Genomic DNA, 27024 nt, shown 5'->3' on the forward strand with positions numbered 1-27024 from the left:
TCTAACCCCTCAACAACCCACCCACCCCAGTTGTCCTGACTCCCACCCCTCTGCTCTAACCACTAGACTTGCTGTTTAGCAGGTCCATACTTGGGACATGGTTGCTATAATGGCTATGTGGCTCTGCCTGTGTAAACTTGTCATGAGTTAGAGGCCCAAAGGGTGCACCCAGCTATGTAACAGTATTTAAGAAGGGAAGTGACATTGAGTCTAGATGACCTCAAAACAGTAGAGGACACAGAGGAAAGGCTTGTGCAGCAATTTGTGTGGGATACCAACGGCAGGGCTTCCAGAAGCAAGAGTTAATCTAAAATATCGTTGCATCCACACAAGCCTCAAAGGGCAGGGGGAGAGAAAGAGAACCTCATTCAGGAATAGTTATTTCCCTTCCAAAGCAGATTTAATTGATGTGGGATAAGACACCAGATAACTCAGAAAAAACACTTGTGGATGCAAAGCAATTTATTTAAAAAACCCCAAAACTGTTCTGTGTGGACAAGGCCCTACATTCATCTCCTCTCACTGACTTCACACACTTAGTCATCTTAAGTGAGTGGCCTGGTCTAGATTAGGGAATGTTTAAAAATGCATTAAGTAGCATTTAAAAAAATTAGCTCATGGCTTAAACACCTACTGTAGAAATTTTTTTTTTTTAAAGTGTTTAAATCCTATTTTGCTAATTGGTCAGTCTTTACAGGGCTATTGAAAAGTGGGTGCAGTCTGCCTTTGTACACCTGTGTATTTATCTGTAATCACATCTGTATAGCTAGCAATGTATCATGCATATATGTATTGCTGAAGCCTGGGAGAAAATGACAAACACTTTACACAACTTGCTCTTCCTGTGCATACTCTTGATTTTTGTGATACCCTATTTCTTTTTTTTAATACAACAGAAATTCACTCACACATTAAATAGGTTTGTTTTATTTCACAAAATTACTTGTTACTTACATGAACACTGACATTTTAGTTAAGGTAGCCCTTTTGAATATCATTATTCAAAAGACTTTTTCCCTCTGATCCAGAAAAGCACAGATGAAATACATATTTTGCACAGTTAAATTAGCAGTTTTTCACAGCTGAATAATAATGTAGATTCTCCTTTACAACAGAAGGGAATAGATTTTTAGAATGCTACTTCCAATGCATTCTTCATTTTAAAGAAAAAACCTAAGGAACTTGAGATGCTTTTGATTTTGTAACAAGTATTGCCCCAAAAATGTAAGTTTCCAAAAACATCCAAATGAGAGAGTTTGTGTAAGCTTCATTTTCATTACCAAAGTCATCCCAGGTGAAGAGTACTTAAGTCTTTAAGGGTTAAAACGAGATGAGACTATTAGCAAATTTCATCAAAGAAGTTCGTCAACCTCCTTGGACTTTGCATCATTTGTTTTTCTCAGTAATGCTTGTTTAAGTGCATTGATCTTCTCATCAAGTTCAGCCAATGAATATTTCTGTTTTTAAAAAAAAAAAAACCAATTTACACATTGGAATTGCTACACAAGTATTCAAGCAAAACTTCACATTTTACTGCAGGAGGAGTCATTCCATATTGAAACTCGATGTTTCAGTGCTAAGATGAAAATACATTCAGAAATTTGAAAACTGACTAGTTACCTACAGCGATCTTTTAACCACCTCAATTTAGCAGGAACAAAAAAGGCTGAATATTTGACTCTTTTCAGCAACAGAACAAAGAATGGTTAACTACTTTAACAACTGATGAAAACCAGATAGTGTAAGTATCTGGCTTCTCAAAAATAGCTACCCACTACTGCTAGACAGACTTTCTACTAAAATATTTTTAAAATTTGTGCACTGAAACATATGTACAACCACACAGCTGAAAAACTGGTATTTGAAGGTAACTCGGTAACCCAACATATAGTTAACTACATATATAAAGTAATTATGCTGGCTGTGCACTTTGACAATATTGTATTAAAACATGGAACTACTCGTAAGGTACAAGCATTTCGCAAATTAAGGTAAGTAAAAGTTAATGGCACTTACATGGGGTGATTGGACCTTCCTCCTTTTGCCAGAAAAATTCTAGAGGGAATAAAGATTAACCACAGACTTAATACACAAGAGACAGATGACTGTGTTGTGGGGCCCTGGGCCGGAGCAGTTGGGAGCCCCTCCCCACCCCTTCCACCTGCATTCCCCTGCCTGCCTGGCGCTCCTGCTGGCAAGTGGGATTGCAGTGCAGGAGTGCCCATCTTTTTTCAGGGCCCAGTGGCTAATCAACCACTATTAACCTAGCATTCACCGAGGATTCCTTAAAGTCTGGAAGCTATAAGATCTATTTTATTACTGATACAGGAGTCAGTCTTCAGAGCACTGAAGGGAACACTGACCATCATTCCATAGATACCAAGAAAGCCTCTTCAATTAAGTGAATTTTAGGGGTGGGAGAAATCCCAGGCAGAATCAAACAACCTACTGCTTTTCCAGAGAACAGCCAGAAGCTGCTCAAACTTCTTTACACTGCCCAGCCTTTATACCCCAATCATATCCTAAATAAGGCTGCCTCCAGAGGTAATAGGGTAGTTTGATATTTAGTGCTGATGCCTTGTTCATGCTAGTTTTTTCTCCCTAAGGTTTCTCACCACTGCCAGTATCAATGGTGCAACATTCATGCAGACACAGTACGAATATACTGCTGGCAGTTTAGGCACTGACCTACACTACCTGCACCACTGCTACTGTAAACTCCATCCAAACACCTATTGCTACCCAGAGAAGATCCCAAAGCACTTTGTGTGGGGAAACTCAACATGTTAAGCAGAAAGCTCCCTCCTGCACTACCTTTAATTTCCAAATAGCCTCAAGGTGTAGCCCCATCTACAGCACATATAGCAATCCAAGTAAAAACTTAGGGCTGCATTTAAAATTTAAATTATGGCTGTTCTACTCTTTCTACCAGAAGGCTCCCTCTCCTGCTGGTGTCATTAGGAGAGGTATTCAGTCAGGAAGTGAAAATTCAGGGGAGAGGGACAGTCCATTTTAGTGACATGGAGAACTGAAGAACAAACATTTCCCCACGGTATTTAACAGGTAGTAACAGCCAAGGCAGGGTTCCCTCCTTTGCCCACTCAGTATATCCCCACTATCAACCCCATCAGCAGCTCTCTCAGTGCTCCAATGTAACAGCTGAATCCCAGGGCTCTTCTCTCTCTCTCTCTCTGACAGACAACCTGTGGAACTCCTTGCCAGAGGATGTTAAGGCCAAAACTATAACCGGGTTCAAAAAAGAACTACATAAATTCATGGCAAATAGGTCCATCAATGGCTATTAGTCAGGATGGGCAGGGATGGTGTCCCTAAGCCTCCGTTTGCCAGAAGCTGGGAATGGGCAACGGGATGAATCACTTGGTTATCGGTTGTGTTCATGCCTTCCTAAGCACCTGACATTGGCCACTGTTGGAAGACTGGATACTTCAGCTCCTGTCAGGCCCTCTACCATCAGCTCTCCATATTAGCCTTGCTTCTGCTACTCTTGGGGTTCCTCAAACCCCTCCCCCAGGCATGGGGAAGCTGCAGCAGGGTCCCCTCTCCCTCTTCACAGGCTGGCAGATTGGGGGAGCTGCAGTGGGGTCCCCACTCCCCCCTTATCCCAAGCTCAGTGCTGCAGAAGAGGAGGGGGAGGAACAGAGGTATCATCCTGTCCATCTTTCTCACAGGAAGGAGTTGAACCACCTTGAGCCGCTGGGCTCTTTGCTCTCTCTCCTCCTCCTTCCCCTCCTATGAGAACAGCAATCAGAAGGGAGAGGCTCTGCCTGTTTCTGGAAGGGCTTAAATTTGCAAGGGTGCTGGAGCTGCTTGTGTCAGTGAGAGAGGAGCTCCAGTATCTCCTGAAATCCTATCACTTGCAAAAAAAATTGAGTTAGCAATAGCACTGTTCCTCACACCAGTTCTTGACACTAATTCTCTGTGGTCATTAAAATGTAATCAGATTGTGTATAAAAGCAAGAGTGTCACCGGTATGAAAATCATACTTTTGCTCAATTTTAAGTTTTTGTAGTTTAGAAATTTCATAGTTCTATGGAAAAAGTGTTTACCACCTAACTTCATAAGATTTCCTATATCAAAGATTTAAGAAAACAAAGTCCCAACCATATGTAGGTGTGCTGAATAATGGAAGTTAGACAGAATTACTTACCACAGATAGAAAATATTCAGGGGACATTCCTTCCAACTCAAGAATTTTATCTTCAAGCTTTTTAATTCTCTGATAAATATCTCTAGGTACTGGACCACCTAGATGTAACAGTTCAAATAGGAAGAGTCAGGACACCATCTGAATGAATAACATTACTATAAGCTTAAACTTCATAGTAGAGCTTGAAGAATTCACCTACTAGCCAGAAGATGAGATTAAAAAGGTGGGTGGGGAAATAGGAAGAAGGGTAACCAATCTGGTCTGATGAGAAGCCAAGCCCTATTCAGTTGCTGAGAGAGAGAGAATGTTGCTGGAATTTCTACAAAGGTGCTGTCCCTGGACCCTGCATAGAACCTAATTCATCACCCTCCGATGTCTGGTGAATTTAAAATTCCATCCTCTCTACCTCGTGGGAGGGATAAGATTTAACACTTTCCATTCTGCAGCTGCAAAGGACAAGTCTCATCTTCTTTACCCTTCCTCTACGGGGCGTGTGTGTGTGGAGGGGCAGGGGTTGTTTTTTTTGGGGTGGGGGTGCCTCAGTAACTCTAGTCCCTGTCTCTGGCTCATTGCTTCACAAAAATGCAGGAACATGAAACTGATGCTAGCAGTGTTTTGACAAGCAGCAGTCAGATTGGCTAGTGTGCAGAGGTTCTGGAACTGTCTGCAGACTCTCGAGGGGGGGGAAAAAAACCTTATCAGATGACACATGAAAGTTATCTTTCCAATCACCAGGCGTAGAAATTGTTTTTAGTGCAAGTAAGTTCTGCAGAAATTTATGACTTAAGTACTAGGGTGATTGGACAAATGGATTTTTTGAGACATACTTTAGTTCGAAAACCATTTATAGCCTAGAACAGCAATGATTTTGAAACAACTTTGAAAAAAAATTAACTCTAAAAGAAACTTAAGTCCTTCTTCACGCATGTTACATCCAGGATATAAAAAACAAAACCAAAACACCCCACACAGTAGGCTACAGGAGACTTAATACTGGTAAATTTTAAAAGGCAAATCCATTAGTTAGTTTTTAGCTGGTAGCATGTATTATACTCTATTCATTAATCTTCTGATAGCTGTGCGTGTGCAACTAGACATTAGCAGGCACCTCATGAACCACTGTTCTACTGATTCTGGGGAAACCTACAATCCCATGTGGTAGTGCACCAAGCATCACCACTTCAAACAGGAGGCAGCTAACAGCCATCAGCAGAGAGCAGGTGGTGACCAGTCACCTCTGGGTCCAACATCGATATCTAGAATTGCACTGGAAGGAATTCACCCCCAGAAGTGAAAGAGCAAGTGTCCTGATGGCCGTTGCCTACATTCATGGCAAGGAAGGGGGGATATTGTGGAGGAGCAAGGTGAGGGGAGAAAGACCGCCTGCTGTTTCCTGTGATTTTACCACAGCATCTTGGCCTATGACTCAGCTATCTCATCCATGTACTAAATAGAACTGACATACAAAAACATGCAACGTGATGAGGCAGATTTTATAGTACATGGCAATCTATACATTGGAGTAAATATTTAGCCCAGTAGCAGCTTTCATCCTGAAAGCTGCAACATGTGTGGTACAATGCAGACATATTTAATCTGTTTTTTTTCAAAGTAGTAACTAATGTGGCCCCACCACGCTTTTATTTCCTCTGTTGCCTGCCCATCCACATCTTTACCTTGCATCATTTCCAGCTCCGATTTGATTCCATTAAAGAATCTAGCCCAACCCTTGCCAAACAGTATTGAAATAAGCATTATAGCCGTGGTTTAGCTTTAACTTGCTTCTCTACTTTTGGAGCACACACAGACCGCTTTGTGACCGGCTTCCCGCTCTTCCCAAATACATCACAGCAAGTCCTGGTGAGGGTTTCAAATAGTTTTTCTCCTTATGGTTGGGAAAGCTTTGGCAGGGAATAAGCTTTCTTCCTTCAAGGCCGCTCTGTGTTCAGCAGCTGTTATTTAAAACTGCTCTGCTCTCACTCCTCCTAGTGCTGCTGTCTTTTACTGCAGTGGTAGTAGAAGGGCAGCAGTGCTAGGAGAGAGCTACTCTGACAGCTGGTGAGCAGAGAACAACCCTGCAAAAAGCCCCGCCTCCCCCCTTTTTACTCCTCTGAAACAAGAAGCAGGGAGTGGGTATCTAAAGCAGGTCACATTGTGACAGCTGGAGATTTCCTGTGGGGTGCTAAGAGAAGAGAAAGATGAACTTGAGGCTTTTCCTAGGGCTGTTGACTTGGTCAGGAGTTGACCTGAGATGGATAGAAACTGAGTTGAGACCGAGAGATCTTGCAGTGTTTCAGCTGGCCTGACCCCTACAGAGAAAATTCTGCCATCTACTACTGCAGAGATGTGCTGAAAAGTATGCAATCCACAGTCATAGACTGAACTTGAAACCTTGCCTAACTGTACTATATTAGGTTTCAGAGTAACAGCCGTGTTAGTCTGTATTCGCAAAAAGAAAAGGAGTACTTGTGACACCTTAGAGACTAACCAATTTATTTGAGCATAAGCTTTCGTGAGCTACAGCTCACTTCATCGGATGCATACAGATAATTACAGTACAATCTAATATATTAATCACACAATTAAAGCATGTGGTACAAACCTGTTTGTAACCGTAAATGAGCTTCAATGTTTTGCAGTCTTTCCTCTACTGCTTGGTTTCCACAGTCACGAAGCAGGATACTTCCTTTGTGATTGGACCCGTGTGTTCCTTCAGATCTAGTCTGAGGACCATAGGTATTCACAACTCTAGAAACTAGGTTCAAAGAGGTTACACGATTACCACATGTGCGCATGTAGTCAGTTCTTCTCATATCAAGAACTTTTTCATTTAAGGAATAATGTAATGAAAATGTTTAATTTTTTTAGTACAGTAGTTTTACTAACTTCACTGTGATAACCGATCTAATTTTACTACAACTTTTAATGTGGTAAATGTCTCTGGGACTTTTAAGACTAGAGGTTCAATAAAATGCATTTCTTAAAGTATACTGCCTAATCAAAAATTAGGTATGGATAAAAATAACTCAAAGCTTTAATTTGTCTTTATCTGAGGCAAAGGGCAATTTCTCTTCCATGTGGCAAACGTTCAAGAATGTTTTGAGTGACGTTTTGTCTTTTAGCTGCTAATCTCAATAACAGCAATAGTTCCATCAGTATCTGAAAAACAAATATGACATCCAAGCTAAATTTGTGATTGGCTACAGCTAGTGTGAGAGTGGGAAGAAAAGTCAAGAAAAAGCCATGACCTAACATTATGGGATGCATTACAGCTACCACTATGTTAACAAGTAGAATATAGGGGGAAAAACCACCACAAGAATTAGCAGAAATATTAGCAAGGGAGTTCTCAATGTTTTGTTCTTTGGGTTTGCAACTTGGGAGTCTGGTTGGACCCTTCGCTGCTTCTGGATGCTCAGATAGCTGTGGCCAAGCGTGCTTTTTTTCCAACCAAGTCAAAAATCTCTTGACCAATCTTTGTGGCAAAATCCACAAATAACATTATCCATTCTTCTGGGTGGTCTTACTGCACTGTGCTGTACCTGAACACCGTTCAGGAAATTTCAGATGGTGCAGCATGCTGCTGTAGGCTTACTGCGCATTTCATGCAGCGAGCATGTTACACTTGTGCTCCGAAGTCTGCATTGGCTTTGTTTCCAATTCTTTTTTCCAGGTGCAAATAAATGTGCTGGTTTTGACTTATCAAAAGGTCTGAACAGTATGGAACCTCTTCTATAATACTGTGCTGAAGCTAAAACACTTCAACTAACAGCCTCAGGTTTAAAAAAGAAGGGACCTTAACTCTGGACCTCAATTCTCCAATCTTTCTCCTGGCACAACAGAAAATGGTTAAGCTTTGCAACATGCTAGGACGCTAATCCACTGTATTATCCTAGACTTTTTCTAAACGGGTGATTGAGTGGGTAGCACAGGTAGACTTTCAATTTTCAGGAGGGGCGGGGAGTACTTTCATTATTGTATTTCAAATAAGTTGTACATGTGCCTAGACAGCACTGATCAGGCACATTTTTGCACACTTAATTTCAGCACTTGGGAGATTTTTGGGTCAATTCCCTACTGTTCCAGATTTCCTGTGTGACCTCTGGCAAAGTACTTGGCCTCTTTTGTGCCTGAAGAGTAGTACTTCTCTACCTCCTAGGGTGTTGGGAGAATTAATATATTAAAGACTGTGAGGTGTTCAGATACTACAGTGATGGGGGCCATATAATTCCCTAACTAGACAGAGAGAATAAGGATTATTTTATACACTTTTTTTCCCTGTTTTTTCCCCCCTTTTAAAATGTTTTTGGGGGAGAATCTTGCTCGCTGGGTTGTCCCCTCCCATGCAGTGCTGCTGCACCCTCTCCATCATCAGAACAGTACTGAGAGGAGATGGCAAGAGTTTAAGACCTCCCACAACATTGGCCAAGGAACTTAGTGGGGATGGAGAAGAGATCAACACCTTCCACTCAGGATGGCTAGAGCAGTCTCCTCTTCCTCATGTGGCAATGTCCACTAGCAGTAAGTGAAGGAGCATTTAATATCTGAGCAATCCCTGGGATAATGAAGAAAACGTAAAGCCTTGCAGTACAATAATTCTGTAATTATAACTTAATCTGGGTTTGCCTCCCTTTTCAATACAACTATTTTGGTTAGAGAGATGTTGATAATTTAAAAAAAAAATCCAATTCCTTAGCTATGTTGCTAAAACCAATTTAAATTGTTAAATACAAATAATACTTTTTTTCACCTACACATTGGGATTTTGGGTTTTTCTTTTTTTTAAATCTTTCATCTCAGACAATGAAGACAGACTAGTTTATTTTTGCTTCTGGTAAAAGACACCTTTAGGTTCTCATACACTTGTACCGTGCTGCTGACTTTGGGATGGAAACTTTGCAGGGGGAATGATTCAAAACTGTTTTTATTAGACAAATCAATACAAATGTTTCCATGATATTTTTAATGTTCTATACAAGAATGTACACATTTCAGTTGAGCCACATTTGATCAGGCATTGTCCCCATCTGGACAGTGTTCATTGTGGCGAATATATTTTGAAGACAAAATTACATAGATATTAATTAATTACTGCTTACCCTTTACATGACTTTTAAATCCAGGATAAGGTGTGAAAACTGCATCTGTTCTGGCACAGCTGTTCTCTAAGGAAATTTAAAAAATTAGAGCCCTTAAGTGCATATTTGTAAATTAAAATGCTCTGACCACTGGCTTTTGGCACATCAAATTTAAATTCCTCTTCCTCCAAGGTATGAAAGGCCTAGGCCCCAGTCCTGTGAACACTTATATACAAGTGGACCCACTGAGTTCAATGGGACTACTCACCTGTATAAAATTATTCACATGTGTAAATGTTTTCAGGATTAGAACAATAATCTGTTCCAATTTACATGTGTTCTAATTGTCCTCATCTCCTTGGTCCATATGTTTCTCCATATCTACTTATTGCTTCCTTTTCTTTCAACCCCTACTTTAGGTTTGGTTTTCTATCTTTGTGCCCATAAACTCTTCTCCCTCTTCTTCAAGTCCCTCCTTAAAGCTAGTTTCTTCCATGAATCCTTCTTATTGTAGAGGGGGCTCCACATCAGTGCATCTTGTTCCACTTTCCTTTCTCTATATTGATGTCCTGTGGCTTTATTATTATTAATAGTAGTAGTATTGTAGCTTGTAAAATCTGAGCCCCCACCCCACCCAAGAACAGAGCCCATCTCTCATTTTCTCTCATCATATTCTAGCATTTGTATTTTATTCTTGTCCATGTACTTAGAGCAATATTAATGGGTTTTTATAATAAAATGAGCATAACAGAGAAGTTCTAGAATCAGCTCTTCTGCATGTAAGCTTACTTAATATAACTTTAAAGTGACATTATCTAGCACCTCTTAAACAGTCTATTCACTTTTAATGTTTCTGAATATTAGTCTAACTTTTATAATTTCATTCCAACTTGTATGAAAGTTATAAAACTGATCTTTGAGATCTAAAGCATAGCAGGCACAACAATTATTTGTGATATTTGGGTTAATAGCTACTGGGAAGATACTAGAGGACATAGGAAAACTGCAGTAGTTTACTCATTTATAGATAAGTCTCTTCAAAACACTTTTTTACAATTGTTTTCCTCTGTATATTATCACTGAGTGTTTAAGTAGGACACATTTAAAAAAACAACTTAAGACCCTTCACATTTTTCATTAGTAACTTAGTACTAAATTTAGAATTCTCTAGTAATGTAAATAATTTACAATGAAATATATTCTCTTTTAATCAAATTATTATACTTCTCTAAGTTTGGACTTTCAAGAAACAATTGGTAAGACATTATTTGCACTGCAATTCTCCTCCATTAACTTAATTTAGTGTTCCTTTTTAAAGTCAACAATTACAATAACTTCATAAAATAAGTATCTTCACATTAATGAGGCCATTTGATTATAGACTCTGTAGTTTTTAAAATATAGTAACAGCTCCTCTTAATCAGTATGGACTCCATGAAACTTAGAAAGATCAGAACACTAGTACTGGGAGATTTCAGGAGTAGCAGCTGTATTAGTCTGTATCCGCAAAAAGAACAGGAGTACTTGTGACACCTTAGACACTAACAAATTTGAGCATAAGCTTTCATGGGCTACAGCCCACTTCATTGGATGCATAGAATGGAACATATACACACACACACGAAAAGGTGGAGTAGAGGCTAATTAAGATGAGCTATTATCAGCAGGAGAAAAAAAAACTTTGTCTATCCAATTTCCACATCACACATACAAATGGTCTTTGTTTTTTTAAATATAAACTATTTTAAAAATGAAGTTTGTTTTTAAAATATAAATGACATTTTAAAACAAAAATAATGTTTAAATTGCAAGGAAGATTAAACTCTGGTTGGATAATTACCTTGATTACAATCAATAACATTGCAAAATTCCCTGACATTATTTTCATTGATCTCAGCTTGTTTCCTCTCAATGAAGGCTGATATCCTCCTGTCAATCTGCAGGTAATAAACATGGAAACATATCTATTTCATTGTTGTAATTCAAAAAGAAAGAGGCCATTTCTCAAATCTAGACAAGATGGTCACTTACTTCTGCTTTTCCAGCTTTTATCTGGACCACTTCTGGGTCAAAATTAATATGAACCTCTTTCATATCTCCTGAATCATAACATGTATATTTTTCTTCTATCTGTGAGGTACTATCAGATAATTTTGAATTTGTATCCAACTTCTTGCCTTCTGTTTTATCTGCATCTTCAACAGTGACTATATTTTCCTCTTTAATCATTGACTGGAGTTTTTCTAAAAGAGGCTGAAACAAAAAAGTATATATGGTAGGGTTTAAAATAGCCACATGCTTCTCATTGCAATTTCTAAAAAGACTGGTTAAAATAATTTGAGACACCATAGACTATCAACCTGATATACAATCCAATAAAAAACTAAAAAAATAGCACTTCCAAATTTTATGCCCTTATGACCACAGCCTGTTACAGGTTTGTATATGAGAAATTGAAAAAATCCAAAATGTCTGAGCAAATCTGTCTGCTGCTCATCTGTTATGAACCAAATCAAAGCTTCAGCCTTCGCCACCAATGACACTTAATTAACATGTCATTCAGATGCCTACTCAGAACACTAGGCTTAGTATTTTTCCTCCTTAACATGAGAGCCAATGCTCTCATTCTGTAAAGCCCTTACTTTATCACTACAGATTCTCCACTTGAAACTGCAGTTGCCCAAAGTGTATGAGACAACACAGACATGAAATATATAGGTGTTATGCTGAACAATCATGCTTTTCTTGATACGGCTGATTATCTACTTATATTACAAAATTAAATGAGAGAAAGCACTGGTATCCATAGCAGCAAAATAAATGCTTATCATTCTACCGGATGTTCTTGCACAAGATGTAAAAACAAAAGCCTAGCACAAAAATAAGTTGTACTACACATCTTTCCCGCCCCCCCCACTTAAAGTCTTCTCTGAATTTTATAGCTTCTTTCTCCCCTACAAAACTAGGATTAATTATTACTTTTAACAGGACAATTTCTACCAGTCTAATTTCCTGAAAAGGAATGAAATTAGTGTCTACATTTAAGGAGACAGCAAGTAATTTTTACTTGCTTTTAACCTTACATTTTGTCTTTTTTTGTTTACACATCGAGTCTTTAATATGATAAAACAAAGGCCCTTTTTCATCCTGTAGACTAGCAAGTTAACAAGTTCCTCTAATTTTACCCCATCCCCCCAAATACAATACACTTGAATCATTCACTGAACAGATAAAATGAAAAATTTGAAATGTATTCAAATCACCACCTTCTTCAGATGTCAGATCACGGAGCAGCAAGGGCTCCATTCTGTTCAGCTATTGACTGGCCAAAAAACCCAAAACCAACCAACCACACACACACAATCACAACTAAATTACAGTGTAGTTGCTACTTCTGATAGGGCCAAAAAGTTTCAAATAGTTAACAAAAATGCAGTGACTGGCTACTTGGCAAAATGAGACATTAATGTCAAATTACTTTCTTGTTAAAACCTATGCTGAAAATGTTTAATTGCAGTAAGACACTCCAGGATGTGTCATGCTGGGATAATGCCACTTCTTGAACCACTGAAAGCACTCCATGAGCCTCAAAACTCACCCAAGGCATGGAGTCATTATCATAGCATGACACACACCTGCCGTGTCTTATTGCTTAATTATAACTCACCATAGATGGAAATGTATTGAATTTACAATGCAAGTCTAGAAATCAATGGGGCTGCATTTGTTCAATCTTCTTACCCTTAGTGGCCTGGTAGGCTATTCCCACAACTGTTCTGACAACTCTGTAAGATAACAGGTTTGAGTACCTATGAAGTGTAGTGGAATCCCAAATGTATAACATACTTGCATGCTTCTTAAGTTAAATACTTCAATACCAAATCAAAACAATTGAAAATATGCAGTTTATATGATCTAGCTACATTTAAATGCAGCTAGATCTCTTTGGTCAAGTTTAAAGTGTCCAATAAAATATTTACCTGCAAATATAAAATATGTTGTTGAAGTGCACTAAAGAGCAATGTAGGCTGGAGTGCCGAAGTACTTTGAAGCTTGCTCCAATTGATTACAATTTTCACCGCATCATCTCCAAGGTTAAGCTTCAAAAGGGCAAACAAGCATTATCACAAAAATTACACCATTATGCTGTATTACAGAATGTCATAGAAGTATATGGGACTTCTACAGGATAACAAAAATTCTCAGCCTGTTGATTGCATTTTATGTGAAAGAAGAATGGTTTTAAAATGTTAGTCTTGCATTGAAACTTCAATTGTAACTGTCACTCCAAGTAAATTACTGTGTATGTTTGCATGAAGTCTGATTTTTTTTAAAAATACTCTTTAGTTCATGCAAAAAAAAAATGGCATTGGTTAACTTAGCCTTTTAATCTGTCAGCTGTTAAATCAGTCTATCAAATCAGCTTCTATCAACTGTTACAATAAAATATTTTGTTTATTACTGTAGTTTGCTTTTATTTTAGCTGGTTTGACAGCATAGCTAGTGACAAGACAAAGCCACCAATATACTTGTTTCATAGAGATTATTGCTTTGCAATTGGTGGGGGAAAAAATAGGTAAAACGTGTGTTTAATTACTGGTATGTTAAAATAAACTGTGGCCTTGATTCTGAGGTGTGCTGAGTGCTTGCAACTCCCACTAGGAAGTGTGGGCACCAAGCACCCTTCCAGATCAGGTTTTAGTCTAAAAAGAATTTTAAATTACATTTTTCTTTTGCAAGAAGCCTACATAAATAAATCTTTACCAAACCCCAGGTTAAGCAAAATGCAGACTGTGCAGCAGGATCTTCTCCACCCCATGAAACCTACTTCAAAATCCAAGTTTAACTTTTCTATGCAACTGAACCATTGCAAACCCATACTACAAAAACAAATTCCATGAGATTATACTCCTTAACGAAAACGATGTACAATTTACAGATTATGCACATATTGAAGTTAGCTTTTAGAAACTGCGTTGATCATGCATCTATTAAACCTCTAATCAATGTGCATGTTTATAAAAATTTCATTTTACAGTACTACACTTCATTAATGATCACTAATGAAATGCATGCATGCTCTTCATTTTCACCTCTATTTTTGTTTCAATAAAACTTGCTGCTCTCACAGAGCCTGATCCTGAGAAATAGTAAGCACTAGACAACTTCAACCAAAGCCAAATAGGTTGTTTTCCAACCAAATAAGGCATTAAAGACTCCCCAAAAGTGAATGAAGAGCTCTATACTTAGGCATAATTCCTATTTAAAATCAACAGGGGTTGCATGATTCAGTGACACTCAGAATCAGGTCCATAATTCCTAATTCATTCACATACTTGTGCTGCTAGATCAATATGATGCTCACAAATAGTGCAAGCTCCCAGTTTTTAAAAAGAAAATTAGACTACAGCTAGATGATTCTGAGTTTGCATGCCTGAAGCAGAATACCTTTAACATATACCTGCCCAAAGTAGGGGCCAGCTAATGGGACCAAATGTGGGTAAGAAAACAGAATGCATGTATTTAGTTCTTGAGGATTTCAACAATTTTTTTAAAGGGCTGACAATTGAAGATTGAAACAATGAGCAAAAATAGATCTGAAGCACAACATACATAGTGAGAATCAAATGTGAATAAAGTAAACAGAATGCTAGCAATACACTGGGAGGCAAAGCAATTTAATATTTAACTACTTTACATATTTGCAGTAAAAACAAGAACAGTGATATACCTAAAAAAAGATATGAAGCTGATCCTGCATCCTTAAACAGGCAGCATTCTCATTCCTGTTCTGCTTGAGTAAATGTGCAAGATCAGAGCCTAAGCCAATACACAGGAAAGGAGATGGGGGACTCACCAATTCGTATAGCGGCAGAAAAACTAGTGAAATGAATCTGTATTTTTCTTCTTACTCAGCATCAAAATTCTAAAAACTAACAGTCACAACAGGTTCAAGCTTTCCATCTTTTGGTTCAGCTAGATATAATATCTAATATTTTTAGCTATATTTAAAGCAAGATTTTATTCTTTTTGGTATTTAACCTGCACATACTGTATCAGGAAAATTCATGCTTTGGTAAGAATGCTCATTTTGAGCATTTTATTTACCTAAGAAAGTGAAATTTAATGTACATTTTATTTAGCTTATGAGATAATTTATCTGCATCTATGGTGCCAATCAGGCATACATGCATACGCACAGTTTGTGCTAAATGTTTCCACAAAACAATATACAATACACTATTTTGGATATTGTTACTTATAATGTCTGCTAACAGTCAGTGGGAGTACCTATACCATGTATTATAGATTAAAAAGAGTACTCCTCAATGATCCCGCTTTTCAAATAGTCACAGCAACAGTTGTATGCTTCACTTGATATTTTGTGGCTCCTATTTAGGCAGTTCAAAGTGCAGAAACTTAGCAAGATTTTTGAATGGGAATAATTTAGTGATAAACAGTTAAAAAGGGTAAGTGAAAAGATTGGGGTTTTTTATTCACAGGCACGCTTTAATCACGCGTAAAGACTAACCCCTATGTATTACTACACTAATAAATACTGAATACGCAAATTAAGCTGTCATAGTAATGTTTCCTCTTTCCTTAGACTTGTAAGGACTGTGATAAACAGACTGAAAAGTAATAGTTTCTGCAGCTACTACACTAGTACTGGCTGACAATCTATTTTGTTGCAGTTGATGGTAACTTTAAGTCACTCCATCACAATGGATATCTTTGCGGCTTGATCAGCATGTGGACCTTACTACACATGTGCTAGTAGGCCCAGAATCTAAAATACAGCCCTATAAGTAGCCAAGCTTCGGGTAACCATTGAAGTACTGAATAAGGGACAGAGCTTAACCATTTTTAAAACATTAAGTGCAAGGATTTAAGCTGTTACATAGGGTGTGTCATCTTTAGCATCAGGTACCTAGTTTACATTATGTATATATGCCAGCTCTTGCTTTTTATATATGAGGTTGACATTTCTGCAGTGTTGCGAAGCACAAAAGGAACAGTGCTTCTTTACAGTAACATGCATATAGTAGTGGTCACAGAATATAATTTTTTTTCTTCACCCACTCAGTTGTTGTCATTAAAGAAGAATTATGGAAAATGCTGTCCACAATACAAAGGGAGGCTTTTGTGTAATGCTAGCCTGATACATCTAATACTTAGCACTTTACTACCTCTGAGCACTGTATAACCATTAACCAATCCACACAGCATTCCTATTAGAGAGACAGGCGAGTGTTGTTACAGATGTAGAAAAACTAAGATACATAAAGGTTAATGCCCAAGTTTTCAGACCCTTTATTTTGAGTGCTTAGATAGCTATGGTCTGACTAGTAAAGGGTGCACAGCAGCTGCAGCGCCCACTTGAAATGGCAAGAGAGGAGACTTGTTTTTACCAATACAAAAAGAAGTCAGACAATGTTTAGTGGCTAGACTGAGGAATAGTTGGGGAAAGTAGATATCTACTTTACAAAAAGATTAAGAAAATGTTTGAAGTGGTATATATTTCTCTCCCTCTAACTCACCCTTCAGATGTAGCTTCTAACCTTGGGCCCTAAACACTTGTGCATGGTTTAACTTCACAAACTTGAGACGTTCCACTGATTTCAACAGAGGTACTCATGAACTCACAGGACTGGGATTTTTTGGGGATTGTAAACAATTTGAGTCAAGGACTATGTCTGCCCATGGACCCTGATCTTGATCACAGCCTCTGAGCACTACTGTAATATCACTACTTAATGACAGTGGGCTCTCCTCACCTCTAAAAACAGGCCCCAGATTTTTCATCTTAAAGCACCCCCAAAACTGCAGCCACTTCTAAAAATATGGCCCAAAGAAACTTGCTCATGCCCCACAGCAGCAAAGTCATTGGCAGAGCCAAGCCCAAAAGTCTACGTAGTTCTAACTTCAAGTGTCTTGATCATTTTTTTCCAATTTATAATGGACTACTTAATGGTTTGTGGACAACACTCATACTAACCTGTTGTGTGTGATAAAATCTACAGACTTTGTCATATGAAAAAAATTTCCTTCATAAATAAATTAATACATTTAGGCATATACTCTGCAGGCAATAGTCAAATTTTTAAAGCCACAGTTAACAGCAACACATTTGCTTTGCTGTTAACATGAAACAAAGTAGCAATGAGAGTCTGTACACCATCCATCACTCAAGTAGCAGCAAGATATTTGATCCTTGGTAACAGCAGGTACCAAATGACCATGAAAGCACTCCCAAATGAAAGGATTCCCCCCCCCCTTATAAGGGAGTCTTGGCTGGATTATGAATTGCAAGTCGATTTCTCACCAAATAAACCCAAATTGTCCTATCGCCCGCCCCCCAGGCACACCCCCTGCTGCCTTTGGTTACTTTCATCCCCTCGCCCTGGACAGCTGCTACGCCCCCCAGGGGTCTCTCCCCACCACCATGCCCCCTTGCCTGTAACTCTGCTGCTCCCCCCAAACGGGCTCACCTCCCATGCCCCTACCAGCAGGGATTTGCACCATCCCCTGCCCCACAGAGCTGCTGCTGCTACCGCCGCCCGCCCGCCGCTCTGCCCTCACTGACCTGCCCCGTCAGCCTGGTCAGGGAGCGCAGGGCGCCGCTCAGCACCTCCCTGGCGGCCGGAGCGGCGAGAGTCTCCGGCGTGTGGGCATCGGGCTGACGCTGGTTGGGCTCCCCCACGGCGGCCATGACACCTGGCCTGGCTGCGGGGACCATTCCTCCGCCGCCGTCGCTCTGAGATGACGAGTCCCACGGGCGGCCGGAGTGCGGCGGAGAGCCGGGTGTGTCCCCGCCCACAGGCCCGACTGACGGGCGGAGCGGCCAATCCTCGGCTCCGCTCTCGGGCCAGGCCTGCGAAGGGCAGCGGGGGCTGCTGAGCCCTGGCTGAGCCGGGGACTGTTGTATCGAAGCAGGGAAGGGCCCGCTGGCAGAGCCCTTCCCCGGCACCCGAGAGCCGGCCAGTGTTGGCCCCTGTCTCCTGAATGCCCTCTGCCAGGGACTGGAGTTTGGGGGCAGGGTCCTGGTGCGGGCTCTGGGTCTGCCAGCCAGCGAGTTCAACCCCCCTGAGTCAAACATGAGACTGGCTTTAAAATCGTGGTTCTTAGCTTCGCGGGTTGAAGCTTTGCAGGGTCACCCTGTCAGGCTTGTCTCTGCAGCCCTACGGATTAGAACCTGAATGTTTTAAAATGAAAGGTGAGCTCCCCGGGTAATAGCCTGGGGGCTTTTAGAAAAACACCAGAGTATTGTGAGACTTGTGACAATATAGACAATGTGGGCAACATGGTTTTTGTGGAGTTGTTGCGTTGGGATGTTTTGGGTTCCAGGTTTGAGGGTTCAGTAGGGATGGCTGGATTGGCTCTATTTTGACAGTACAGTTTGGGGCGGGTAGATCCAGCTTTACCTTTCTGTTTGGAGCAGCTGCCTGATCTGACCTATGCCTGCCACCTTTCTTTACTGTAGAGCAATGTCACCCCCATCCCTGCTTCTTTCAGAGATACAATAGCTTGGACTCAGTAACTTCATTATTTTGGGAGGATGGTCGAGAGCAGTGATTTGCCACAGGCTGGCTGTGGAGGTCAGCTTCATGTGCCGCTGAGTTTCAATGTAAATAAACCTGAGCTCCACCATCCTTTCCACAAGCATGACTCACTCAGCGTAGCTTCATTCTCATTCCCTCAAAGCTTTGCCCACCTAGTCCTGCTCCACCATAGCTTGGCCCACTTGCACTCATGCTGCTTCACTCTCTCCCACCCTTTCACTCTGTAGCAGCCTCACCCTTCCTGTGCTGCAGTTTCAGCCACCTATACAATGTACTGCCATAGCTATACCAATGGACATAAGTGCCTTGCAAGCATGCACATACACTTCATCATAGCATCACCTAGCATACCCAGATCTTCTTTTTATTTTATTTATATTATAATAATGTTGTCTAGAGACCACAGTTAAGAATGGGGATTTGTTTTGCTAAGCACAGTTGAAACGCAGGTAAGAGCCGATTCATGTCCCAAAGAGCTGAATAAACAAGCCAGATATAAAGTGAGACAAAGGGATATAACATACAAGCAGATTGAACAAAATTATGCTTTGTAAACATATTACATATTTTTGTAGCTGTTGCTTGGTTGGGTTTTTTGTTATAGTTTTTGGCTGAGGCTTGTAGGTAAGGAGGGAAGGCAGGAAGGAATTAACTGAAAGGAAAACAAAGGAAGTGAGAAGGGACATTGTGTGGTGAGGGGCAGAATGAAAGAAAGATGGGGAGAAGAAAGGATGGAGGGCAGTACGAGTGAGTCTGAAATTAAGAGAGTGAGAGAGAATGTCTAGAGTGAGAACTTATAGCACCATCTGTGTCCAGAGTTCTCTGCTGAAATTTCTTCTACAGTTGCTCCTGCTGGCTTCCTCTGGGCTGTGTCCACTTGCTCCTCAAACACCTTTGAGGAACAGTGGGCACTGTCTGCGGTTCTCTGCTTGGTGTTCCCTTCTAGCTCCTGGCTTATGTCCCTATAACCTTCACTCCTGTCCCTGTTTTCTCCTTAGTTGTCCGCCATAATTATTTGAGCTCTGGGTTCAATAGCTAAAGGAGGGGCCTTCAGCTGTGGGTGGGTTTGTGCTCCCCTACCTTCCCAGGACTTCAAGAGGTGCTCCTGCTGGCTTCAGTCTCTGGTCCCTGGGCTGGTGCTGTGTTGGAGTTTTTCCTCTTCCCTGAGTCTGCATGGCTGGAGGTGAAGGGAAGGCCTAGTTCCCTCATAATGGGGCCCTCCTTGCATTGTTCAGGGTCCTGAGGAATCATGGAGGAAAGGAGTAGCCCCAGCTGGATCAGATGTGATCTCCCTCCCTGCTTCTCCCAAAGCTATGCCAAAGTCAAAACACAGTGAAGATTAGGTACTATGAGATCAAACCTAGGCTGGGATATAAGGCTGACATTGGTGAGTTTACCTTTTGATAAAACTAAAATGCCTTGTCTTTACTATGTTTTTACCTTGGGGTAGCTTACATGCATTAGATACCCTGAGGTAAAAAATGCAGTGGTTTTTCAGCAGTAAAGACAAGCTCCTGTTTTTGTTATCTGTAACATGGGGATAATAATGCTTTTCTAAATTAGTCTCACAATATCCATGTGAGGTAATCACTGGTAAGCACATTGAGATTCTTGAGTAAAAGGTACTATAGAAATACAAATTAATTTATTATTCATTATCGTTATTGCAGATATTTCTAGGGCATTTCACACTGCTGTATTTGGACAAAACTTTACACTGTTTTATTTAGTGAAAATGTTTCCCAGGAAATACTCTGTCTCCGCAACCAAGCCCACTACATTGAAAAAACAGAAATAGGGAAATACTGGCCATTTCCCCAGGAGATTAATTTCCAAGGAGGATTCCAATGCCTACAGTTTGCAAGTTGGTTGAACAAAGAGCTGCATCTTACATGAAGATCTGAGGGTATGGCTACACTGCAAAGAAAAGCCTGAGACACCGACTCAGGCTTCAGGGACTCAGGCTGGAGGGCAAAAAATAGCAGTGTAGATATTCACACATGAGCTGGAGCCCAGACTCTCAGACCCTCTCCCCTTGCTGGTTTTCAGAGCCTGAGCTCTAGCCACAGCGGGAATATCTGCATTATTATTTTTAGTTCCACAGCACAAGCCTGAGTCAATTGACCTGGCTCTGAGACTCAGCACTGTGTTTTTTCTTTGCAGTATAGACTTACTTTCTAAGTTGCTAGACTGGGCTTTAGATAGATTTCTGGAGGTCAGAGCCAAGTTGGGGTCCTGAAAAGCCTGCTTCTATAGGTCCTCCTAATTTAGAGGAATTATAAATGCAAAGGACAATCTCCATTTTAATTATTTTTATTTTGAAAGTACTTTGGTAGCTTTTTCCTGCAAACATGTCCTTGAAAAAAAGAGACAGAACACTAGCTGTGCAAATAGAGAAAATACATCAGTTAAGTTTGGAAAGAGGCGGCAAAAAATATTTTGCAGGCCTGCCCAAAAATGCAGAGTGAATTCCAGAGCCAAGAAAGGCCTACTGGGTCTTTTGTGCCATAGACTCATGCAGTATAACCTGTGGGATAGACAATATATAAATGGTGTGATTGGATAAAGATGGGGCTCTCTAAATTAAAAAAAATCCAAATCCATCAAACCACAGCACTTTGAATTTCACATGAAAATGACTTGCTAGCCAGTATGAAACGCAAGTATAATATTTTCTCATTCATCTCTGTTGCTCAAGATACGGGCAATAGCATTATGCAGTGGCTGAAGCTTCCAAGTGGCTAGGATGACCAGACAGCAAATGTGAAAAATCGGACAGGTGTGGGGAGGTAATAGGAGCCTATATAAGAAAAAGACCCAAAAATCGGGACTGTCCCTATAAAATCGGGACATCTGGTCACCCTACAAGTGACCTTCAAGTGTAGGGTGAGATAGCACTTATTATATTTGTCAGCCTTGAAGTGACAACAGCATGGGTAACTATAGCAAATTCCACTTCTGAGAGAGGTTGCAGTTTATTGGCCAGCTGAAGATAAGAGAAGGCGTATCAGACCATTGCTGCTATCTGGAAACAGAGCTGTATCCAGTAAGATTGGAACCACTTTAGCAATTGATAGATGGATGCCCTCAATTTAGTTTGCAGCAAGTGCTTTTGGAGTGACAAAACAGTGTTACTCTAGTTGGTCTGCCACTGTCATCTCAGTGGTCTTCACTAGAAAAGGGAGGTAAGAGACTGTGAAGTAATTTGCAAGTTTGTTAATGTCAAATAATGTCAAATGTGTATTAATCAAGGACCAGATCATAGCAATTGTTCATGTTGATGGCAGTTTGTTTCCTTCATGGAAGCATTAAGTATCCCTATAAATATAAAAGACATAGGTAGTCTCCTTGGTTTTCATTATCTAAGAGGGGCCTAGATCTATTTTGAAGTTTCATAAGTGGATCTCTCAGTACATTCAGAATCTGAAATTCAAAGAAGATACAAGATAATGAATTGTTCTGAACATGAATGAAGACAGTGTAGCCAATAATAAAAGATATTAAGTATATTTAGGATATAGAGGTGAAATATTAGAATTAACATTGTAACACCAGGCCTGTAAGAAACTCAGCCATTTAAGGCTTTAGGCCTGAAATAAATTGGCATGGCTAGGTAACCAAAAGATAATCCTGGAACAGTTAAGTGTAAAATTACAGTACAAGATGTGCTAAGTGCTGATATTCTGGAAGCTATGCTGCATGAGACTGGAAAATATGCCACAGTGTACAAGTTAATATCACAAGGTGCCCAATAGTAACATTTCAGGGGATTCTGTAATAACCTCAAGTTGCTATGGTAACTCATTTATGTAGATATTAACGAGAATGAGGGGAACTAAAGGGATAGTGAGTGAGAGCTGCAGCACCCCTAAATTAGTGGGGTGTGGAAGTATGGATAAGGAAAAATGGGTTGAAACCCTTATGCATATGTATGAGCCTTAGCAGGCGTAAGCATAACTAAGGATAAAAAAAAGTGTTGTCTGGCCTGGTTGAGGTGGGGGGAAACACACTAGGAGATCCCAGGATAACAACTGCTGGTGGTGGTAATGATGATGACTGACACCTAAGGTCCCCCCGCAGGAGATCAAGTTGGCAGGTCCCCCCGCAGGAGATCAAGGGACCTCAGGAGGTCATCTAGTCCAACCCCCTGCTCAAAGCAGGACCAATCCCCAACTAAATCATCCCAGCCAGGGCTTTGTCAAGCCTGACTTTAAAAAGCTCTAAGGAAGGAGATTCCACCACATCCCTAGGTAACCCATTCCAGTACTTCACCACCCTCCTAGTGAAAAAGTTTTTCCTAATATCCAACCTAAACCTCCCCCACTGCAACTTGAGACCATTACTCCTTGTTCTGTCATCTGCTAACACTGAGAACAGTCTAGATCCATCCTCTTTGGAACCCCCTTTCAGGTAGTTGAAAGCAGCTATCAAATTCCCCCTCATTCTTCTCTTCTGCAGACTAAATAATCCCAGTTCCCCCAGCCTCTCTTCATAAATCATGTGCTCCAGCCCCCTAATAATTTTTGTTGCCCTCCACTGGACTCTTTCTAATTTTTCCACATCCTTCTTGTAGTGTGGGGCCCAAAACTGGACACAGTACTACAGATGAGGCCTCACCAATGTCGAATAGAGGGGAATCATCACGTCCCTCGATCTGCTGACAATGCTCCTACTTATCCAGCCCAAAATGCCATTGGCCTTCTTGGCAAGAAGGGCATACTGTTGACTCATATCCAGCTTCTCGTCCACTGTAATCCCTAAATCCTTTTCTGCAGAACTGCTGCCTAGCCACTTGGTCCCTATTCTGTAGCAGTGCATGGGATTCTTCCGTCCTAAGTGCAGCATTGTGCACTTGTCCTTGTTGAACTTCATCAGATTTCTTTTGGCTCAATCCTCTAATTTGTCTAAATCCCTCTGTATCCTATCCCTACCCTCCAGAGTATCTACCATTCCTCCCAGTTTAGATGTGAGTGATGCCATTGATAGGGTAAACACTATACACTTATCTCTCTCTCTGCTATTGTATTTCAGGACCTGTGGGATTGTTTATCTGTTTAGTGGATTTGTTAATAAAGGGACTAGTAGTAAATTGCAAATGATACCGATAATAATAATCCTGATGCTGTAGCCCTCAGGAGATGAACCTTTATTGATCACTGAGGTCTAAAAGATTAATCAGTAATCAATTGCAATCAATCACCAGCCCATCAATAAAACTACAACAGAGAAATAATGCATGGACAGAAAATAAGAAAATGAAATCAAACTGGGCAAAAGTATAAGCCCATACAACTGAGGAAAATTGTTTGAAACAGGTATATTCCGTGGAAGGAAGGCATCTGAAAAGCAGTAATTCTAAAAGACACTTACAAGTTATAGTAGACAGTAAAGTAGACATAAGTTTGTTATGGGATATGGCAGTAAAACTGGCCAATGCAATTCTGGTCTGCATATAAAGCTGCATCTCATTACGGGGCTTACTGTAGGACTCTGGTAGGACCATACCTGAAATATAGAGGTACGTTCTGGGCATGTAATTACCAGAAATATATTTGCAGATTGGAGAGTATTCATAGAAGAGTGACAAAAATAGATACAAGGGTTGAGAGATTAGCATAGGAGGAAAAATTAAAATATTTAAATATGAATAATTTGGCTAAGTGATAAGATATTTGAACAATGCAAATACCAAGGAAAGAAAGGATTTTGGAATGGTTTTCTTTAGATATTTTCAACATTGAAGAACTGAAATATGGTAAGATTAGCTCTCATGAGGCTTTGGTCCCAGAAATGGCTCCCTGAGGCATTAAGAAACCTGTGAAAATATTCATGCAAATAAAAACACTAGGCTATTTGACTTCATCCAAATACTGCTGTCTTTAACTTTGTCTTCTTTGCAATATGTATTTATTTTTATGTATCTATATTAATAAAATAAGCACCCATATCAAGCTCTGGGTGCCTATATATAGTTTAAAATTCATAATAATGTTTAATTAATATACAAAAATGTACATCAGCTGGTCACCCCTTTGAGTTACAAATACAGTACCTTCTAATTAACATAATACTAATACAATCTTTTCCAATATTCAACCTGCCCCTTCTCCAAGTCCCCAAGAAAAAAGATGTAATTTGCAGAGTGTTCAAAAGGTTCAGCTTTGTGAGGCCAGTGGGTGAAGACAGTGCATTCCAGAGCTGAAGGGTCCACCCCATACCAACAGCTCCTTCTCTTACATCAGAAAAGTTCCAGCCCAGGTGGATATCAGTCAACTGTAGCAATATGGAAGTGGGAGAGAGGCATCCTTCAGATAAGTTAGACCTATTTAGGTCTTTAAGGTATAAACACCTTGAATTCTACTCAGAAACACACACGCAGATCACAGAACACTAGTGTTATGTGTTCTCAGTATGAAGCTTTGCTTAATATGCAGGCTGTCATAGCCTACACTAGCTTTAGATTCTGAATGCTCTGATTTAACTTGAGGTGGAAAACATCATAGTAGTCCAGACTCAAGGTGGGAAAAAAAAAAAGGATGAATATAGCAAGGTCCACATCTGAAGTAAAAGGTCATACTCATTTGTCCAAGCACAAATGAAAAAAAATGCTCTTAAACTCAACTGCTATCTGAGCATCCAGTAGTAGCCACGGCTCTAACCAAGACCATAAACTCTGATTCAGCAAGGTACTTAAGTGAATGCCTAACTTTAAGCACATGAGGAATTCCATCTAAGACAATAGGGGTACATCTCCACTGCAATTAAACACCCGCAGATGGCCCACGTCAGCTGACTCAGGTGTGATGGGTTCTCCCCAGGGTACCACCTGGAATTGGGGTACCACTGAGCCCCCTGACCCACCAGCTTGGGCTTCCTCTCACACTGCACTGCTAGGACAAGCTGCAAAGCCCTCCAGCCTGCACTTTCACCAGCATTCACCGAGGTAGGGACACACCCAACTGCAGTTACACGAAGCTTCACGTTCACGTTGAAGTTACACGTAACCACCAGCTTCCCAGCCTGGGACCCCAGAGCAGAACTGTCCTGCCCTGGTCAAATCTGACCAGTATATGGGTTTAATACCCGATCTGCCTCTCCCTCAGTGTGAAGAGAACAATGCACACTTATGGTAAACAAGCAGAGATTTTTCCCCCAAGCACTCCAGTCAAAGCTCACTGGTTTAGATTAAAACAAAAACAAGTTTATTAACTACAAAAGATATATTTTAAGTGATCATAAGTGATAGAAAACAGATCAAAGAAGATTACCTAGTAAATAAACAAAAAATGCAAACCAAACTTAATATACTAAATAGATTTGGATATGAATAGCAGATTCTCGCCCTAACTGATGGTACAGGCAGACTTGCAGATTTGTAAGGCACAAGCTGAACTTCCTTTGCAGCTTGAATCCCCAGGTGTTTCATACACAGGCTAGAAATCCCTTTAGCCTGGGTCCAGCACTTCCCTCAGTTCAGTCTTTGTTCCTCAGGTATTTTTCAGGAGTCTTCTTGTGTGGGGAGTGAAGAACCACAGATGATGTCATTCCCTGCCTTATATAGCTTTAGCATATGGTGGGAACCTTTTGTTTCAAAACTTGATTCCCAGATCGGTTTGTGGAAAAATATTGATATCCCAAGATGGAATCCAGAATCATGTGGCCTGGTCACATGTCTTTGTAGGGTCATAGCCTGTAACCAATGGCTGCTATCTGTAGCATTCTCAGTAACGCTCAACAGGTGGGAGATAATCTTCTCCTAAGACCTATTGTTTTCCCTAATGGCTCATTTCCCTGAATAGGCCCTTCCCAACCAGCTTTCTAGACCGAAAGCATCTTGTCTAGTGGGTGTTGCCGAGGTGTAACTACATTTGAAAGATAGATACATAGTCAGTATTCATAACTTCAGATACAAATAGGATAATCATATTAGCAAATCATAACTTTTTCAATGACACCTCACATGACTTATCTTGCAAAAATAAATCAAAATTATGCTATAATCATATCATCATAATATCACTATGAAGAATATGGGGTGGAGTGTCACATCGGACTCATGGGGCTCAGACTTTATGGCTACAGCTTAGTGGGGAGCTAAGTCCTTTGCTATGCATACAACCTCTCTGTCCTTTGCTACAAAACTATTAAGCCTTTCAAATTTACAATCACCTCCTGCTTTAGCAGTTGAGCTTGTAAATTTCTGTAACCAAGTAAC

At 40.3% G+C, this 27024-nt stretch overlaps 1 protein-coding gene across 2 annotated transcripts; it reads right to left on the minus strand.

The window, feature by feature from the left end:
• Nucleotides 1-928: 928 nt before the first annotated feature.
• On the minus strand, nucleotides 929-18021 carry MBIP (MAP3K12 binding inhibitory protein 1). 2 transcript variants are annotated; one of them, XM_084632009.1, is made up of 9 exons: nucleotides 17834-18021; nucleotides 13227-13346; nucleotides 11278-11499; nucleotides 11087-11183; nucleotides 9268-9333; nucleotides 6771-6923; nucleotides 4169-4266; nucleotides 2017-2055; nucleotides 929-1457 (listed from the first exon to the last, which is right to left on the minus strand). In XM_084632009.1, the coding sequence occupies exons 1-9, from the start codon at nucleotides 17984-17986 to the stop codon at nucleotides 1353-1355; spliced, it is 1053 nt and encodes a 350-aa protein (XP_084488135.1). In that variant the 5' UTR covers nucleotides 17987-18021; the 3' UTR covers nucleotides 929-1352. The 2 variants fall into 2 exon arrangements, with proteins under 2 accessions (XP_084488135.1, XP_084488136.1); XM_084632010.1 differs by lacking the exon at nucleotides 13227-13346.
• Between the last annotated feature and the right edge of the window lie 9003 nt (nucleotides 18022-27024).

Source organism: Lepidochelys olivacea (assembly GCF_965140295.1).
Source record: "Lepidochelys olivacea isolate rLepOli2 genome assembly, chromosome: 6".
Classification (NCBI taxonomy): domain Eukaryota; kingdom Metazoa; phylum Chordata; order Testudines; family Cheloniidae; genus Lepidochelys; species Lepidochelys olivacea.